This window comes from Schistocerca piceifrons, chromosome 3 (assembly GCF_021461385.2).
Source record: "Schistocerca piceifrons isolate TAMUIC-IGC-003096 chromosome 3, iqSchPice1.1, whole genome shotgun sequence".
NCBI classification, from domain to species: domain Eukaryota; kingdom Metazoa; phylum Arthropoda; class Insecta; order Orthoptera; family Acrididae; genus Schistocerca; species Schistocerca piceifrons.
Window position 1 is genome coordinate 757,453,697 of NC_060140.1, and position 21,827 is coordinate 757,475,523.

Here is a 21,827-nt window from a genome sequence, read left to right on the forward strand (position 1 = left end):
CTTACTGCAGCTTTTCTACCTTATTCACAAACCAATCTTCAGTAAGCTTTCAACTGAAGGGGTTATGACAGATAGTGCTAAAGCCTAAGAGCATATTTTGTGTTACTGCATGCCTAAATTCAAAGGTAAGATGATAAATACAACAAGATAAAGCTATTTACGTAGTTGATAGCATTTCCTATCGGCGCTTACAGATATGCCTGTTGGTACCATGTGGGGCATATGGAAACAGAATAGATAACATGAACAGACTAATCCTTACTACATTCCACCAACCCCTTTGATTGAAAAGCTAAAAAACTTTTTGGTGGTTAATGACGACATTTTACAATAATGTTGTACACATATCCCCCCCCCCCCCCCCTTCCAAGGCAAATTATTCACCGAAATAGTGTGTATCCCCTTCACTTACAAGTGCACTGCAATCTTAAGAGAGAGATATATGTCAAATAATACATCTAAATTATTACATTAATAGAATGATTAATTAAATTTGTAAGAGGGACGTCCCGAAAGTAAGTTTCATCACAGTTTTTCACACAGAAATTGTATTGCCAAAAACAAACACACCATGGCACCATGAACTATGCACCTTCCACTGTTTTCTGACATAGTAGCACTAACACTGAGACATTTGCCATAGTGTGCAATCCATTTGAGGAAACGACTCTGGTAAAACTCAGTGCCTGCTCCACCTCAGCATTGGTTTGCAATGTTATTTTCATTCGTGAATGTGGAGAGAACACCCACTTCGATCTTCGTCCTCCACATTTTGCCTTCTTCTCTGAACATGCAGCACCAGTGACTTACCATCTGATGAGACATGACCTCTTCACCATACCAGTCTGTAGGCATTCATGAGTGACAAGAGACACTGGACCCACGTGCCCATTTATACTAGAAACAGAACGCACTTCCACTGGTGAACATGTTGTTAGTACATGTCTGTCTGCCATCGTGATGTGTACTTTAATAACGTACATACATTAATCCTTGTTCCATATATCATGAATACAACATTTTGTAATGACGTGGAATGTGTCACTTTAACATAACCACAATACTTAAGTTTATCTAGTAGAATTTCATGATTACACAATCAAAAGCCTTTGAGAGATCATAAAATATCCCAATAGCATGTCAGTCTGCTGCTACTTTCTCTTCTTCATTGCCCTGTGTATGTGTCTCCCTCTTCTTCAGTGCCCTGAGCATGTGTCATTCCTCTCCCATTGATGCCCCTTCCACTGCTGAACCAGCAATGGGTATGGATTTATATGGCAATTGTTTGTGTCACTTGCCGTGACATCTTCTCTTCCAAAAACATGATGAAACTTAGTGTCGGAACATCCCTTGTCTGTATACTAACAACATAAAGTCAAATTAGCAGTACAACTCACTTCAGTCTTATCTTGTTCACTAAGGCGTGTTTCTAATACTGCACAGTGCTCTCGCATCACTCGCAATTGTTTTTCCAAATCATCTCGCTCCTTGCAAAACCGCAAGTTGGTTTCACTGAGTGAGTTAAATGATTCATTCTAGAAATAAAATATGGAAAAAGTAACAATCATTAAGCATTTACAGAGTAGCACCCACAAAGTAAAAGAAAAACCATCAATTCTGTATTTACAAAATGCAAAATAGCACTCAATACTACCCAGAGAGGAAGGAAGACAAAAGTGTCACTTTATATCTGAAGTATGTTCACACATCTCCAACAAACATTAAAACACATTTTGAGCCAAATTATTTCTCACATGGACTGCAAAACAAGACTACTAGCAACTTTGGGGAGAGCCCTTAATTACAATGTGGTGATCATTAACCCTTTCACTGCTACAAATTTGCTCTCAGCTTTCCAATGAAGGCGCTTTTGTTGCCATACTGCTTACCAAATGCTGGTGCCTGTGCTGAGAGACAGCATTCTGGCCAACATGAAACATATATCATCCCATTTTTCGAAAACCATTAGGTGAAAAAAATTAATTTTTGCTGAAGTTACAGTCTGATATCTTCACTCGATAAAGAATTAAATTTATTTTCGTTTTGCCCTGCATCAAATTAAGTAAAACATTGCACAAAATTTTAAAGAGTTTGCAGAGATAAAAATGCTATAGCAAGAACAAACATGATTTACGGAACATAATACTTTATAGAGCAACACGTATGATACAATGATGTACAGGTTGCATGTAGCACTGAACACATTGACTGGACAACAGTAATACAGGTTACAGAATATGCCCAGTACTCCTTTGAGCTCGCTTAAATCAGGCCACGCCAACTCCAGCATTTTGTGCTTGCATGACCCAGTGCCACACCGGTGCTTTTCCCCTCCCTCCCCTCTTTTCTCCCAAGTAGAGGCTGTATTCATAAGGGATGTCGAAAAGGTTTCACTGTTACTGAGGAACTGTTGGATGTTATTCCTTTTTTCCTGGCTGCAGAGGAGGTTTTGAACGACATGCAGCTGTTATTCAAGTGCCTGTACAGCATTGGTACTGATAGGGCCCCTGCAATGTTGTAAGAAGGGGGCATAACTTTTCCACAAGTTTAGGTCCACCATGGATAAAGCTGCAAAAATTGCAAAGTTTTGTACAAAGCAATGCTTGAATCATCAGGAATTTAAAGAATTTTTGGAGAATCTTGAATCAACACACAAGGACATTCCTTTTTACTGTGCCCAGAGTATGCCCCAGTAAGTTTCCAGTTTGAGCTGATAAACTTACAGATCAACTCAATTTTGGAAGACTACATTACAATGCTGATTTGATTTCAATTTATAAAGGTGTTGATTAACAAGAATTCCTGAGGGTTCATGCTGTTGCCCTGAGATGTGTTGCTATGTTCAGAACAATGCTCTTTTGTGAACAAATGTTTCCAACTATGAATAGTCACAAAACAAAAACAAGGTCACTTTTGTCTGATGCTTTGTTGGAAACTATACTTCAAATTACAACTGCCAAAATAATTGCTCCAAATATCAGAAAATCAGTGGCTTCTAAGCGAAGCCAAAGATAAACAAAGAATGTTGTAAATTAATGCAAAATATGGAGCACAATAAAACTATTCTTTCCGTCTGCATACAAAATTGGTATTATTATTATTATTATTATTATTCATTTTAATACATGTACGCCACTTAATGCACACTGATTTGCCCAGCCACATTCACCAATCAACACAACAACTCTCGCCTCAACAAGCACCGCCACAACATGCTCCTCTCCTACCACTGCCACAACGGTGCTGTCTCTGCCTCCCTCACCTTCCCCCACACCACCAACACTACAGCAGACCACCGGTGCTTTTGTCAGTGCTCACAAAGCATCTGAGTTTGCATGGCCTGGCTTAAACAATAATGTTTCTTTGGTGGCTCATCAGAGCACACCAGGCGGCTGGCCCAGTGGCCTCTGTAGCCAGGACTTTGAACTGTATGGACGCGAAATCTCTGAAATCGTGCAGGTCATGAGTGAAGATACATCAAAAATTGCACTGCATAAGCTTTGTGAATGGTTGATTTTAGCTCGTACATTGCAGCGAATGAAATGTAGATAAGATATCGAAATTTTATTTAAAATTGAGAGCAGAATGATATCTCATTTTGTTATCGAGCTATTTGGTTTTATATCCGATGGATGATCACGCATGACACAATAACTTCTTTGTGCATTGCGAATCATGCGGTCATAAAAAGTGTCATATCTCACATAAACGATTCAAGATATCAAAACAAGGTTTTTCAGAAAATGACAGCATGCAATGAGGCACATATGTTGTATGATAAATACTTGAAACTCTTCAATCACTGATATATGAAAGTTAACTTCTCTGCAGCAGTGAGAGCTAGGTGCCTCAAGACACATACAGACATCCACAGCACTGCACACATATACACATCCACAGAAACTGGCAAATGGCACAGCAGGATGTGATTATATGTCCACAGCAGTAAATGGGATAAGGGAACTTACCAGGATAGATCTCACTGTTCACTGCATACTTTCACGCTGTATAGCTGTTAGTATCCAATAATGCAATGACTTGGAGGATTGTTTTATGGAGAGGAAATGTGTATGGGCTCAACAGCAAACTGCACTTAAACAGTAGGCTGAGACAAAAGTCTGCTGGTCTTTTGGTCAACTGCAGTACAGGTGACATAATGATTCAGTGGCTGTTAAATGACAATACTGACAAGAGACTAGTAGGTTCTGCTGCACACTGGTTATGCTGATCTCATGCCCTGAGATTCAAATGCACTAAGGTCTCAGGTGAGACCCCTGACACATAGTTATGCTTTGGTTTAGCACTGTTCATGTATCTTACCAAATTCTGTGGCCTTGGCAGGCCAGTGTACCATGGACAGAAGTGCAAGAGGCGGTACTGCCACGTGAGCTTCTATTGTTTCCCAAATTACAAAACTCTCTGGCCCAAAAAAAGTTAGCAGCGTTGGAAGAAGAGTTAAATAAGGTTAAATTAAGGAGAAAAGGAGAAAAGAAGACCAAGAAGACCAAACTGAATTAAAATCAGAATTGTGTGTTTTACTACAAGAGGAACATACTAGGAAAGATATTCACGTGGAAGATTAACTGTGAACAAGAAGATTAAAGAACAATAATACAGATATTGTGGAAATCTCAACCAGAATAGCAAGACTTCTGTTAAAAATCAACAACAGAAACTCTATGGAAATCTTCAGGTCTATTGCAGCAACATGCTCACAATGAGATGAAGAGGTATAAGACCTTGTCAAGAGTTATGGAACCTCATAAATGACAGCAAACCCCACCAAAAAGGTGATAATGTGGATTTTAATGCCAAAATCAGACAAAAAATTTCTTCAGTGGAAATTTTTGATATGACAGCAGAAATGTCTAAGGTCACACTAGTAGAACTGGCTGAGAACAACAACTTTTTTATCCTCAGCATGTACTTCCACAGGAAAGCAAATAGAAAATTGGCTTGTTAAGGATAAAACTTAACTAAAAATGAAGCCTATTAAATTTTACCAAAAAATAATGGCACTGTCCTAAGCCACTTTCAAATTGTGATTACAGACTCTTAAAAATAAATACAATACTAGAAAGAAAAAGACTTAACGGCAGAAAGTAAAAAACACAGACTGACACTTTCTCTAAAAATAGAGAGGTATATTAATCAACAAGTTCAGCATCTCACAATATGTAGATTAGGAACACACAAATGAAATTATGTACCACAATGTGCTTATGCCAACGTCAATAGATAATGCAGGAACACAGAAACCAAAAGCAAATAAAACTTCAAACGGACTGCGCAGTGATTAAACTGAAGGTAAGAATTTCAAGCACTAGGAATATGATGTAATTACACAAAACTTTTCATAAGTGTCTTTGAAGATGTGACACACACACACACACACACACACACACACACACACACACACACACACACACCTCTGACTATACTGTCCCTGATGACTGATGGAAGATTTGGAGCTATCAAGTGCCATTCTGTCTATGTACACAGAGGGCATTGCCAGCAAGGAAATCACAGTATCTACGGCCAATCAATCATGTGAGACCAGCTAGCCAAATGATTTAATGCCAAATAGCCACAAGCTCATTCTCATTTCTTTGCAAGTCAGCTGAGGACATGTTTTTTCATCTAACCTGTGCTACCCTAGATTACGACACTGCATTTAAGGACTCTGTTGAATAATTAAGTAGACCACTTTTACAGTTGTGCAAGATGAATATTCCTGCATATGAGATTGCTAGAGTGAAGTTGAGCTTTGGCGACTGTGGGCTGGTATAATTATTCAGTCAAGCAAACTAACTATTGTGATGGTTTCCACCAGTACCACCATGTCTTTGTTACTATAAGGCATCTGATCTGTATTCAGTTTAACTTGCATGCACAGTGAATTAGTTGCACGAATTTGTTACTTTTATTGTGCCACAGAACAATTATTTACTTTTATTGTGAAGTTACTGACTTTAGTTTCACATTGCAGTGTTCTTATGCGAGTGTAGTAACTAACTGTAACTATTGCTGTAACAGATCGCATCAGGAGTTGTATTTGGCAGTGTGGGCAAGAAAGGAGGCGGGGAGTTGGAGGGAAAGATGGAGAAGGATAGCTGGCAGGGAGAGCAAGTAGGTTGATGGGATAGAAATGTGACACTCATGAGCTTGGTCTGGTCACAGGCAGGGAAGTTATGTGCAGTGTACAGCCACCTGAGAGAAATGGATTGGGAGGGACAAGTAGAACGGAAGAACAAAGAACTGAGGAGGGGTGAGAATGCAAGATGAGTGAAGTTAGGTTCACGCAGCAAGTGCGCATATGGAGCACTGCAAGAGGAGACTGAGGGCAAGCTTTGAGCGTACGGTATGTTTTCACTCCTTATTTCAACGGGCAAATTTGGGAAGATGGTAATCCCTAAATAATAACACAAGCACACAAAAATTTTTCATATTCGGAAAGGCCTTTCAATGCAACACACAAAGAAAATGGCATTAAAATTGTCTATCTTTGGAATGAGAGGGAGCTGAATACTAAGACTGTCTTCAATGTCACAAATAACAGATTTCTTTTGTTGACTAGTATGGGATTTTCTTTCTTTTCCTTTTACTAACATAAATATATCACAGGTACACAATTTAAAATTTAGATGAAAGAAGACAATTCCTCAAAACTGAAACAACAATGCAGTTATTGCAACCCCCCCCCCCCCCTTTCCCCAAAAGAAAAAGAAAAAGAAAAAATCTTAGGAGAGACCAATCAGATCAGATCCCTCTGTGTTATGTATATAACCATTAAAATTATCATCAAATATATGGGGGGGGGGGGGGGAATAGATTTTAATCAAGCAAAGGAAAATACACTTTAAATCTGGATAGAGCACAATGAAAGTCATGGAATTATAGAGCAGAACAATGAGAATGAACCACTGACTAGGATTCATAAATTTTGAGTTTACTTAGTCAGTACAGACTCTACACACTAACAAGCACATATTAATATATGCAGTGTTACACTGCTTTTGGATAGTGGAAAATTCATAACTGAAAGAAGATTTAAGCAAGGGGATTCCTTTCCACCAAAACTATTTACAGCAGTTCTAGAAAAAGTTTCATGTCTTTAGATAGGGAAAGAGAAGAAAGAATACAACATATTAATAGAACATATTTGAACCATCCTTCGCTTTGCTGATGACCTTGCACTGTTTGCCATTATTGCAGATAAAGTTCAACAACATATCGAAGCACAGTCAACAAGTGTGGAAGTAAACCTGAAAAATCAATTACAATAATATTAACATAATATATAATAAATACATTTGAATAGAAATAGTACTAATTTAAAATGAAGACATGGATCAGTTGACAGATTTTTGTACCTAGAACAACTGAAGACAGCAACTGAATGAACAGGTAAGGAGAAACAGAAGAGTAGAATAGATCTGGAGTGTTTTTAGTAACCTAAATAGGATTGGCAAAACTAAGCTTCTGATGTGCCTGAAATGAAATTATACAATCAGCATACAGCATGAGTCAGGAGGAAAGGTACATGCTTTGAAGAGTGCAGTATTTGTGATTCTGAACAAAAAACTTCAAATGAAAATATGACCTTTTCTTAACCATATCCAATACACAGCTGTTTGAAAACCATGGGTGTCAGTCGCATGTCCTTCACCAGCACTCACATGCTAATACAACCAAAGCGACACAGCCTACATGTTCCACAAAATTTGGGAGAACTGCCAGATGTTTGTAACTTCCTGCCACACTATTTCAGCACAGAGTCTTCTGGCCACCTTCAGGTGATAGTCCTTCTGGCCATCTTCAGGTGATACTGGCAAAAATGCAATGAGCTCTGGTATTTAAGGCCCTGCTGGCACATGTGTGATGGATTCACTTGGCATTGCGGGTGCGCTAATTGAGGGCGTTTGATTATGCAGCACTGCGCACCCTCCGTGGTGAAAACTCGCTGCATTGATATCAATTCGATTGTCTTCCCGCAGTTCTCATCGCAGAACTATGCTGGCTACAGAGGACACGAAACTTTTCAAAGATTGGATTCCATGCCGAATTCAACTGAAAACCGCAGTCTCGATTAATAAGAGACTCACTGTCAGACAGTCATATTTCCACCAGATTCATTAATAATAGAACTCCAAAAGTTAGACATATGGGCCACAATTTTTGTCTCACTGTAATTTATTACATGACCTGTGGAAATACAATGTTCGGTGATGGCAGACTTACAAGGCTGAAGGAGGCGAGTATGCCGCTGCTGTTTACAATGCGATCCTGCGCAGTACACATTATTGCCCTATATAAGATTTGACGGATTCACATGGAATCCTGTAAACACCTGCCTTGTGCCACTCTGGGTCGTCTTTAACAGATCCCAACAGCGATGTAATTTTTGCAGGAGGGCAAAAGATTACTTCAGTTTATGTTTTCTTAGTATTCTGCCTATTTGCGCTGAAATATTACGTATATATGGTAAATAGGCAGTCGTTTTAAAGGCTTCTTCCTCTTTTTTGCTCTGTCGTTTACAGGGCTGCAGTGCTCTCTCCATTTCTTCAGAAATACATTCTGCAGGTGCTTCAGTTCCGTTTGCAAACTATTGGTGTCAGAGATGATGTGGGTTCGGTCTTCAAAGCACCCATTGTTTGTGCCGGATGCTGGCAACTAGCAGCTTGCAAGTAAAGGTCTGTGTGATTGGGCTTTCTATATACTGAATGACCAAGTGTGCCATCACTGTTACTTCGCACCAAGACATCTAAAAACGGCAGGCAACCCTTCTTCTCCAAATCCATAGTAAATTTTATGTTTTCGTGTATGGAGTTCAGAAGTTGTAGGAACTCGCACAGACGATCCAAACCATAGAAGTATCGTCAACAAATCGCCAAAATACTGTTGGTTAAAAAGTGGCTTAGGCGAGTGCTCACTCTTCACAATCTTCCATAAAAAGATTGGCCACCAGGGGAGAAAAAGGACTCCCCATGGAGACACCGTCTGACTGACATAAAACTCGTTCCAGAATGAGATTTTCACTCTGCAGCGGAGTGTGCGCTGATATGAAACTTCCTGGCAGATTAAAACTGTGTGCCCGACCGAGACTCGAACTCGGGACCTTTGCCTTTCGCGGGCAAGCGCTCTACCAACTGAGCTACCGAAGCACGACTCACGCCCGGTACTCACAGCTTTACTCCTGCCAGTACCCTCGTCTCCTACCTTCCAAACTTTACAGAAGCTCTCCTGCGAAACTTGCAGAACTAGCACTCCTGAAAGAAAGGAAATTGCGGAGACATGGCTTAGCCACAGCCTGGGGGATGTTTCCAGAATGAGATTTTCACTCTGCAGCGGAGTGTGCGCTGATATGAAAACTTCCTGGCAGATTAAAACTGTGTGCCCGACCGAGACTCGAACTCGGGACCTTTGCCTTTCGCGGGCAAGCGCTCTACCAACTGAGCTACCGAAGCACGACTCACGCCCGGTACTCACAGCTGGTCCCGAGTTCGAGTCTCGGTCGGGCACACAGTTTTAATCTGCCAGGAAGTTTCATAAAACTCATTGTTAAATAAAAAATACGTAGAGGAGAGGGTGTGCTCAATGAGATGTAGTAAGTCCACAAGAGGTACAACTTGTAAAAAGTGAAACCACATCAAAACTGACCAACAAGTCATAACGTTGCAGACCAACAAGTCATAACGTTGCAGACCAACAAGTCATAACTTTGCACATTTGCACATCTCACAGTAGGCTACATAGTTACTAGTGATTTCAATGCCCAGGGGTCATCTGTACCTTTTTTCATTCATGTGCAAGTGAAGTGTGCATTGGACATTGGATCGGTCACCGTGGAGTCATTTCTCGGCCACCGAGGTTGCCTGATCTTACTCCATTATATTACTGTTTGTGGGGTTGGCTTTAAGAGCCAAATCTACTCTCTTGCTTTGGATAAATAATAGAAACTCTGGTAAAAGACAGATTTATGAACTATTTAAATAAATACAATTTCCTTTCCAATGATCAGTTCAGTTTCTGATCAGGGAAAGGAACTAAATCAGCAACTACATATCTAACAAAACATGCCCTAGATGCATTGGCTAAAGCAAATTATACAACACGTATATTCCTCAATCCAACTAAAGTTTTCAATTCAGTTGACCACAAAATACTGTTAAAGAAGCTAAATAAGCTGGGAATAAGGGGGTAATGAAAATGTGGTGACATCTAAAAATTGCAGTGCAAGCTGACTAAAATTACTTATATACAAAGTAGCTCCAAATATATTGTAAAACCTACTTCTGGCCCTAAATATTTAAACACAGGGGTACTGCAGGGCAGTGTGCTAGGTCCAGTACTGTTCCTAACTTACATAAATGATTTACCACAAAGTGTCAAGTGTGGACAAAAAATATTGTTTGCAGATGACTCTAATGTACTTATCACAGACAAATCACTTGAAGCACTAAGAGAAAACAAGCACCATGATCTTTTAGATAAACAAAAAGCAAGATTACAATAACCTGGAAATAAATAATGAAAATATACTATGTGTGAAAAGCACAAAATTTCTAGGAATGCAAGATGATTGTTAATTAAGGTAAATGTAAAAATACTTAGCAACAGAATCTTTACACCATGCTATACTGTCCAAATTCTTACATGAGTATATGATAGTGATGGGCTAAACTGCGATTTTCCGATATCAGTGATTTCTGTGAATGCTACTTTTCAGTATCTGTTATTCTTAACTGTGATTTGTCGCAGTTAGGAGTCGCAGTTAAGGAACCTAGGTCGTGTATCCCTCTGCCACTGCTATTTCTGCTACTTCCGCAATTTCTGCTACTTCTGCAAATTCTGCTACTTCTGCGACTTCTGTGACTTCTGCAATTTCTGCGACTGCGTATGAAAAAGTTACATCTGCCCACACAGAAATTTGCATCCCAACAAACCTGTCATTGGTAAGTATGTTTTACGTTTCTTCTTCTGTTGGCTTCAATTTTGTATTAAAGAAACAACTGCGAAAATATTAATACTGTAATTAATATGTAAGTAGTCATACAGTAGCGTAATAGTTCGTGTTTAGAAAATGAATTCTAACATATTGTTATGTTCACAGGTACCCGAACTACATTTCAGTCACTCAGTAAAGTGATAACTCAAAATATCATTGTCAACAGATCTGGAGAAATTGCCACTGCATCTTTAGACTGTTTTCGTCAGACGAGAGGTTAGTTTCTAAGTGTTTCGATGGACTTGATTACTTCAGTGAGATCGTTCTTGCAAATGTGAAATGTACCCCATTGAGTGGTTTTCACTACAGCAAATATTAGCAATCTACTCTGTCAATTATATTGCTTGTAATTAGTGACAGCAAAATTTGTTTAATAATCCTTGTGATTTTGCAGACACAGTTCTGACTCTGATTACTGGTTGCTGTACGTATCTATCCACATCAAGGCTGTTGAGAGAGACTCGTGAAGATTCAAGACAGCTCTTAGAGGATTTGCAGTTTAAAAGTGACATAATTGTGAAATAAGTGTGCAGATGAGTGATTAAACTGTGTTTTATTGAAGTTGTTGTGCGATTTTAAAGGAATAATAAGTGTTAAATACAGTGAGTGAATAATGAAAATCTCATTTTCCACGTTTTCCGCCACTTATTTACTGGTATACACTAGTTGGAGAGTGATATGCCGCCCCCCCCCCCTCCCCCCCTTCTCCATAATCTTGGTGTGACACTGACCTGTAACATATCCCAAAGTCTAGAATATGCATTTTGAGGCTGTTAATATGAAAGTGTGAAGTACAGATCTTCCAGTTAAATCAAGAATAGCGTAAGTGCATTACTTGAAAGTAACACAGGAAAAGCTTACTTATAAAGGTGGTAATAGTGTCGGCAAAAAGTTCTTGTGTGTGAAGTCGCCATGTAGAACATCGGGTGTAAAACTTTTATTCTGAGTCTTGAACTGTGTCGGAACAAAAGTGAGGCATTCATATGACTCAATAATACTGTTTTCATTTCACTACACTTATACAGATGTCTGTGTTCTGCTGTGTTAACATTGCAAAGTCCTGTAGGCATGTGGAGTATTAACCAAAACTGTCATATTGGAAGCAGAATCAAACACATTTGTTACGTTACTTGATATTTTCAGGAGAAAAAGGCAATGTTGCTTCTTATTAATGTAATACATTCAGAGTCACAGCTGTGTTTGGCCAACCATAACTGATGCTGAATGTGCATGTCGTCATATAATGTGAAGGGCTTATTTCAATAGTGGTACAAGTCCATTACCTCCACTTTTCTGTCTATAATGCTTCTGAAATTAATGATCCAAACAAACATAAATAAAGGTTCATCTCTAGCAAGAAGCCATATGCTTGAATATTTCTGGTATCTCAACTGCAGATTTTTCAGCGCTCATTTAACTTTATGACTCTGTATCTCAAAATGAACAAAAATGGACTTGTACCACTAATGAAATAAGTCCTTCATATGCACACACAGCACACCGATCTCGTGAGGCACAAGGCTCTCATAACGAAGTACGTACGTAGGTCAACAGATGACACTAGGAAAAGAATGTTAACTGAGCTTTTTAGTTGCTACTTGCGACTCTTAGTTGCGACTTGTCACTGAAATCGCAGTTGGACTCGATAGCGTGTCGCAGAGATGGGCGTAGTACGAACTTTGGCCAACAGATAGCACTGTTAACTGCGCTTTTTAGTTGCTACTTGCGACTTCTAGCCGCGACTTGTCACTGAAATCGCAGAAAGCAGTACGGAATTCGGCCAACAGATGGCTCACGGCATTGAATGTGAAATGCTACTTGCGACTGCTAACTGTGACTGAAATTACAGTTAGATTTTGTTAAGTTGTTATTGTGATATCTGCGATTTCTCAATCACTGTGATTTCTAACAGATACGCGATTTCCTGCCCACCACTAGTATATGATATTTCATGTTTCAGATCAGTGCTTATAGTCATTCTGTTATTAGCTACAGCATAATTTTTTGGATAGTGAATAAGAAAAATATTCAAGCTGTATTCAGACTGCAAAAAAGAGCAATATGTATAATGACCAACAGTGAAAGGATGGCTCACTGCTTCAAACTTTTTAAAATGCAGGAAATATTAACCATACCTTGTGAATTTATTTTTCAGAGTGTTACACATGTTAAAAAAATATTGACCACTATGTTAAAAATTGCTTAGTACTTGATTATAAGATCATAAACTGCTACAATCTGCATCTGAACAGAAAAATTAAAGTTAAAACTCAGGAGAGGTTACTGTTCAATGCAATCATATCATAACAAATTACAGCAGCATATAAAAAACACAGATATTATTTACTGTTTCAAAACAAAACTGAAGGATTATTTACAAAATAAAAGTTTTTATGTGGTAATGAAGTACTTATATTAAAACAGCTTATCTATTATAAGATGTACTGTCTATAATGTGTATGATAGTAATAATTAGCTAAGACTATAAAAAATGCAATTAGATTTAAAAAATTCACTGCTAATTAACATATAAGAAATTAATTTTAACCCACAAAAATTTCAATGTCTTACATGACAAAATCCACACAAAGTAAACTGTTTCACAAATTAAAAAGCAATCAATCAATCAATCAATCAATCAAAAGAGGAACTTCTCACTCTTATTTTACATGCACATGCTAAGGTAAAGAATCATATAAATGAGCTCTGATACGCAACACATTATCTGTCTACAGTAGTTGCAAAATGCACTGCAACTGAAAGTGGACCTTTCTCACAAATTTTGTGAGGAAATGTACACAATTAACCAAAACATCATCAGACCACAATGTTTCATTTACTAGCACCCTGATTTGTTCTGTTCCCCACTGTTTTCATTAGTTTCCTTGAAGCTGCTAAAAACAGAACATATTTTCATATGATTTTTTTTGTTCTCAGTCGCTGAAACTATCACCCCTCAAAACATTTAACTTTTTTCCCGACTTCCCCATAGATAACTAGTTTTGACAGTCAACTGAAGGTTGAGTGTTACTGCAAAACACACGAAAATACACGAATGGGTCAGGGAACATAGCCATGCAAAATGGATGGTACATGAACCCAGCAAGTTCTGTAATGATTTCATAGAGATAAGAAATGGCAGAAATGACAAAATAACAGACTGTGAGTAGATCACATTACAAATATGCAGGAGTGACATGGAAGGTGGGTAGAAGACATTAAAAACACACATGAAGATGAAGACCATAATGTATGGAAATGTATTAGGGAAGCTTATATTTAACAGTGGATGGTGGTGGCGACAGTGATTTTCTTTTTTAAAAAAGCTAGTGAATAACACAGTATGATTAAAAGTTTAAGATAACTATGATAACGACAATAGGTATCAAAGTCAGTAATTTAAGAACAAAACCATCCTCAAACCTGGCTCTTCCCAATGACTATGCCTACTGTGCTTCTGGTAGAGTATCTAGTCTTGTTGGTTTTTCAAGTTTTGAACTGTGTAAGGAGTCAAATTTGCACCTGAACAAATAACATTTTCCAAATGAGCCCTATAACAATGAAACAGCTATTTTTCTGAGGAAACTGTAACAAAGTGTTTTAGCAAGTGCAGAATGCAGTGAAGTCATTAACAGAAACCAGTTCTCATGCCCAATGAGTACCAGAGAAGAAATTAAGCCATCACCTTTTTTAAAGGTTTTTGCACTTGTCTGGAAAGGTTTATTGAAACAATGGAAAGCATAAAATAAAATGGCCATCACACAAATCAACATTTTAAAGCGGACACAGTTTACCCCACAATATCAACCAATTGTAAAGTAATACTGGAAGAGTACTCAATTCTCAATTATTTAATGTGATCACATCTCAAAGAGCTTGACACAGTATATGGTGGTATCTTAAGACGCAATCTGATTTATTGTTGTTGTGCTTAAGGTAATCAATAATTATAAATTATCAATAATGGAAACAATTATTACATCACATGGCCAGAAAATACTATGAAAAAAAAATAAAGTTGAGTGGACAATAAATAGTTCATGAACTGAAAAAGGAATCTTCTGTGTAAGATCCTTCTGTAATAAAAATTTAAAAACAAATGTTTTATTTCTGCAAAACTGCACAACCGTTTCTTTATACATATCATACTATGTTGCTTAGAAAAGGAGCTACACAATGCACCTGACCATTAATCATTATATTCTACCCTATTACTTTCTGACAAACAGATCATACAATGGACAATCGGATACTTCACAGATTAATGATGCAAAAATGTCTTAGTAACTTATTTGAAATATTATACACCGACACAACAATTTGTGCTTTTGAGCAATTTTATTATGTTCATAATTTTATTGGAAAATGGTGGTGTAAGAGTGGTTTGGCTAACTGTGCCCATCTCATAAATTCCTTCAAAGAAGTGATGCAACCTATCTCACAACACATCTCCCGTTACTTGTTGTCTGGCTGTTCTCTTCATTAGATCTTCATGACCCTCAACAGACTTCCCAATTTTTAGGAACCATTCTTTACCTGGATTTACTTTTATAACATAATTGTTAATTTGGGGCATAAAATGTGTTTTTGACAAAAATATTTGTTAATTGCCTTACTATGGTGTAGGATTTCTTGTAATATAGACTCAATCCTCCAACTTTGTTATCCCCAATCATTTAATTAATTTTACTGTCTGACTACTTTTATCATGCTCTCAAATTTAGGAAAGTATTTTTGTATGTAATCAATGCTTGAAAACAAGAGTCTCAATGTTGTGATCTATATTCTGTCAATGTCTCCACATGTTTCTGGCAAGAAGAGCATAAATGTAACACAAAACAGACATTGGCTTCTTCAGTGATAAAAGACTGCATGGACAGCAACTGAATCAGTAACTGGGTATTTATAGCACATAACTTGTATAAATAACATTTTCACAAATGCTCACCTTCAAAATATTAGACTGCCTTGTAGATGCCAGCAAGTCTTCTTCAAACTTTTTCTCTTTATCTGACGTAATGTCTTTCCCTGTATTTACCAGTTCCCTTTGATTGTACAAAGCAGTTACATTGTCTTCTGAAGTCCTGGATTTTACAATGGCAGCATTTTTCTCTTCATGTAAGGTCTTTATTATATTTCTAAGTTTTTCGTATGATTTGGCAATGGAACTTATTTCATATGACTGAATTGCTGCTTCATTTCCGTCTTTCTGTAAAAGCAGGGCACACAAATTATAAACAAAAATCACATTGAAAAACAATCTCTCAGAATATGTCATTATTAAAAGAACACGTATTATTAAAAATATACTGCAATTGTATAGGTAAAAAATCTACTCACCAGCTGGCGGCATTAAAGTTTGCAAGCTTTTGAGCCAGGGGTTCCTTCTTCTGGCAGAGGGGTTGAAAGGGAAAGGAAAAGAGGGGTGAAGGAAAAGGACTGGTGAAGTTTAGGGAAAAGGGATACAGTTCACAAAATTTGCCCAGAACTCCAAGTCACAGGAGATTTACTGTCCAGTTAGTCTCCCCTGATTCAGGGTCCTAGGCGACTTCGTATAATTCAAACTAAGTGCTTTTAGGTTTGCAATAGAGTAATCACTATCTTTCTAGCAAGAATGTTAAGAGTAAATTTCAAGTAAAATGGTACATGGAAATGGAAGAAAAGCAGAGTTGTGACAATGTTGGATTTGCACCCTTGTACCAAAACTTTAGTGCAGTTTCCTAAAACTTCAAAAACACATCACATTTCACCAATGTCCCTAGTTCTGGCTATCACTTAAAAGAATTGTATATGTGAAATTCAAGTTTTCTTTCTTGTGCATGTAATACACGTAACAACTGCTCCTTATGAGCTACAATGCTGGAAAAAGAAGTTAGTACTCCCTTTCAGAGGTTTCAAATTCACTCAAAATTTGTTGTTTCAACAGCGCATATGGAGTACATGAAATGACTACATTTACACATCAACGGCACAAGTGGTTCTGAGATATCAGGTACCGACTCATGCTGCAACAGCCATATTAGTATGAGGTAAACCCTTCACAGGCGGCAATGCAGGTGCCTATCAACCGTACAGATGCCGAATATTGTCCTGGGATATATTATGCCATGCCTGCTCAAACTTTTCACATAGTTCTGGAAGATTGTTGGCTGATGAGTCGCACTAGTCACTCCTCGTCCCATCACATCCCACACAAGATTGATTGAAGACAATCTTGCAGAGCACGTTGCATTTCACAGGCAGTGTATGGGTGAGCATTATACTGTTTGAACAACGTTGCCTTCCTGTTGCAAGAACAATAAAAGAACGGGTCTAACAACATTCTGCATGTACCGAATGCCGGTTAGCATCCCCTCCAAAAACACCAAAGTTGTATATGAGTTGTAGCTGATCGTACACCAGGCAATAAGATCTGTGGTGTGCCTTGGTGAAATGCACTTTGGAGGCAGCATTCACCAGGTCAACGTCATACTGCTTTCATCACTGATGACCATGGCACACCATTCCATCTTCTGCATGATCCTCCGACGGCACCAGTCGAGCCATGCATGTCGATGGGGTGATGCGAGTGGAAGATGGGCTAGAGTTGTGCATGTCCACAGTCCCACTGCAAATAACCAGTTTGCAACAGTTTGTGTTGACACATCTGGGCTCACAAGCCGCCTTATCTGTGCTGTGGTAGCTGCATAATCTGCCACCGTTGTCCTTACAATGCAACGGTCCTGGCAAGCATTTGTCTTGCTTGGATATCCAGAACCTCACCAACGGATGTGAGAATGTTCAAGTGACCCCTGATACCTGCACTGTTGCACATCTGACGTAGCATGTCCACTTGTATGGCAATTCTCCCAAAGGGCCAACCCACAAATTGGAAGGCAGTTTCAAATTTGCTCAGTTGGCTGTAGGAAAGATGAGTGCACCTCCATGGCATGGTTGCCTGCTTGTTTTACACGTTTGCAGCACACTGAGCCTTCTGGCTATGAGCATTTCATATTAATGGATAGACACAGATACTGCTCTGCTGGCTACGCCTATCTATAGGCGGACAATGCTGCAACTGTTATTAGTAGCTCAACTATCCACCAGCTAGCATATGCCCCCTTCAGATCAAAATCGACATGATCTTTCCAGGTGTACAATTTTTCCCCCCAGCAATCTATATTTACACGAGAAAAGACAATACAGTAGCAGAAAACATTTACATATCAATAGCAAACTATCATAAATACGAAAGACATGGCATTCTGTGGAGGACATTTCTTTGAGTGTTAATACTTCAGAGTCTCCTACAGCTATCATGATCTTGACTGAATGGAGAGCTGCCTAATCTAAAAATCAAAACCTTCTCTAAACCTCACACACAGTCAGCTACCCTATGGCCCTAGCTAGGAAATCACAGCCTAGCTTGTCACATAATCTTCTTTTCAACCCAGGCTCTGAGGCACACAATTAGTTTTGGGGACAATGCCGCTGATTGTGAGATTTATTGATACCAGATGATGAAGGCTGCTCTTCTCCGTCTTCTCTGAAGGTTGCAGAAATGATCCAAATGACTGTCGAGTCCAAATCACAAGCATTATTTGTTAACATGTTGCAGCTGGTTGCAGTGACTATGTGAATAGCCTCTTCCGCATTCTGACTGAGACATCAAGCATTCACATTGAGTGCATGGCACGATCCTGCCATTTCCCTAATTTGCACCATTATTTACTGTGTATTTGAATTGTCAATGATTAACAGACTTTTATTCATATGCACATGCTTCCCTCTGACACAGGACATACTCAAGATCCCCAAAAGGTGATAGTAGCAACAATTCCACATATAGCTGTGCAAAAAAATTTTCATCTGTTGATATAGTATCTACAGCAATGGTTGATATCACTTCCAGTATGCTGAACATCTTGCCACAGCATTCATGCACAAGTTTTGCTTACCATACCTGTTCCACATCAACATCACATCCTTCCGTACTTCTAAGAGTCAATGCATACCCTGTACTAAACTGCTTCGTCCATGAAAGTTTCAACTACCATTTGTGGCTTCACTGTTATGGTTCAGGCGTATGGGCCCACAGACTTAACCTGATGAAACCTGTGTGGCCATAAGAAGAGTGTAAAGAAATATTATCCTGTAAGTACTGGGGATTTCAGGACCACTCCTACTGTATTACTAACAATATGGGGACTGCGTTCATTTGATTTAGTAATTATACAACATGATGCATGTAATTTATTTAAGAAAATAGAAGTGAAAAAAATTAGACTAATTAAACTGATTTAGCATTCAAGACATTAAAGATGTGGGTGAGACAAGGGAAATCTTACATACATGGAGTAAAAGTTACCCTTTACTTTCCAATCTAGACTTTGTGCAAAGTGAGGCACTGCCAAATGAAAAGTTTAACAGTTATAAGGATAACTGAATTATACTTAATAGCCATCAGTACCCATGAAAGCTGAGAATTACATTATGTGAAACTCCTGATACCTGCAGGAACATGTATGGTGGCAGCATGCCTTACAACATTTGTTAATGGAGGAACACAAATGACAAGATTACCCCCAGGACGGAAATGATTCAACTGCTGGTATATCTGGGATCTGACATGTTAATTTCAAATGAAGATGTATTGCAGCAGACTAAGTTGTATACGTTGTAATATTTTTTTGTGTAGTAAATTTAAATAAGTGGGGAATTATAGCACCAGATGAAGTAATGTTTACGTAACGGCAGTAACTCAGAGGAAATCTGGCTGCTGCAGCCAAAGTAGCCACAGATCTACAGAAATATATATAAAATGTACGTAATTACTTTGATAATACCACAACGAAACTGCACATAAATGCAGAAAGTTTTATGTAAAACATAATGAGCTTATATAATAAAAAACATAAATGTAAAAATGTCAAATGTCTCCTTATATGAAAAATAGCATACTAAGAATCCTTCCTACTCCTCACAAATTATACTGCATTACCAACAAATCCTGCACCTTACAGCTCCTGAATGTGTTCACACACTCAGTGCAATTCTCCTAAAAGCCAGCCATAAACTTGAAGAGAACACCACGTAAAGAATCTGTCCACCCTGTCAGCCAAGTAGCTCAAAAGTAGCACTCCTCTTTCCTTCTTTTTTCAACTCCAATATACCAAGTCTTTTCCGAATCCAAAGCAACCATCCTTAACGTTCACCACCACCACCTCAAAAATCCCATGCTCAATCCAAAGTCCTTATAAAACCAAACAATACCTACACTTTGACACCTACCACTCCCTTCTTAACAGTCTAGGCATCTGATCTGCCCACCACTGAATCTTTTGACACTTATGAACAACTTCTGCCAGGGTTTCCTTCCCATAACTATGCCACAGATCTTATTCATAAACAAATCTAGGCATTATCCACCCTCAAAAACATAATCAGTACGTCAGTAGTCACCCAGTACTATACATTTAGATTAGATTAGATTAGATTAATACCAGTTCCATGGATCATGAATACGATATTTCGTAATGATGTGGAACGAGTCGAATTTTCCAATACATGACAAAATTAGGTTAATTTAACAACATACTTAAGTTAATATAACAACTTTTTTTTTAATATTTTTTCTGTTTTTCTTAATTTATATTTAAAAATTCCTCTATGGAGTAGAAGGAGTTGCCATTCAGAAACTCTTTTAATTTCTTCTTAAATACTTGTTGGTTATCTGTCAGACTTTTGATACTACTTGGTAAGTGACCAAAGACTTTAGTGCCAGTATAATTCATCCCTTTCTGTGCCAAAAGTTAGATTTAATATTGAATAGTGAAGATCATCCTTTCTCCTAGTATTGTAGTTATGCACACTGCTATTACTTTTGAATTGGGTTTGGTTGTTAATAACAAATTTCATAAGAGAGTATATATACTGAGAAGCTACTGTGAATATCCCCAGGTCCTTAAATAAATGTCTACAGGATGATCTTGGGTGGACTCCAGCTATTATTCTGATTACACGCTTTTGTGCAATAAATACTTTATTCCTCAGTGATGAATTACCCCAAAATATGATGCCATATGAAAGCAATGAGTGAAAATAGGCGTAGTAAGCTAATTTACTAAGATGTTTATCACCAAAATTTGCAATGACCCTTATTGCATAAGTAGCTGAACTCAAACGTTTCAGCAGATCATCAATGTGTTTCTTCCAATTTAATCTCTCATCAATGGACACACCTAAAAATTTGGAATATTCTATCTTAGCTATACGCTTCTGATTAAGGTCTATATTTATTAATGGCATCATACCATTCACTGTACGGAACTGTATGTACTGTGTCTTATCAAAATTCAGTGAGAGTCCGTTGGAACCACTTAGTAATTTTCTGAAAGACAGTATTGACAATTTCATCAGTTAATTCTTGTTTGTCAGGCGTGATTACTATACTTGTATCATCCGCAAAGAGAACTAACTTTGCCTCTTCATGAATATAGAATGGCAAGTCATTAATATATAATAAGAACAACAAAGGACCCAAGACTGACCCTTGTGGAACCCCATTCTTGATAGTTCCCCAGTTTGAGGAATGTGCTGATCTTTGCATGTTACGAGAACTACTTATTTCAACTTTCTGCACTCTTCCAGTTAGGTACGAATTAAACCATTTGTGCACTGTCCCACTCATGCCACAATACTTGAGCTTGTCTAGCAGAATTTCATGATTTACACAATCAAAAGCCTTTGAGAGATCACAAAAAATCCCAATGGGTGGTGTTCGGTTATTCAGATCATTCAAAATTTGACTGGTGAAAGCATATATGGCATTTTCTGTTGA

General features: G+C 38.1%; 1 protein-coding gene and 2 non-coding genes across 3 annotated transcripts in view; all 3 read right to left on the reverse strand.

Annotated features, from left to right (window-relative positions):
* LOC124788324 (nucleoprotein TPR-like) overlaps positions 1-21,827 on the reverse strand; it is a 393,071-nt gene that overhangs the window by 73,828 nt on the left and 297,416 nt on the right. The window contains exons 20-21 of the mRNA XM_047255562.1: positions 15,957-16,217; positions 1,398-1,535 (exon numbers count right to left, since the gene is read on the reverse strand). Of these exons, the coding sequence (XP_047111518.1) occupies positions 1,398-1,535; positions 15,957-16,217 (399 nt within the window). The remainder of the gene's footprint in view (positions 1-1,397; positions 1,536-15,956; positions 16,218-21,827) is intronic.
* Positions 9,091-9,165, reverse strand: Trnas-cga. The gene has a single exon. It is a non-coding gene; the product is annotated as a tRNA-Ser (tRNA).
* Trnas-cga lies at positions 9,394-9,468 on the reverse strand. The gene has a single exon. It is a non-coding gene; the product is annotated as a tRNA-Ser (tRNA).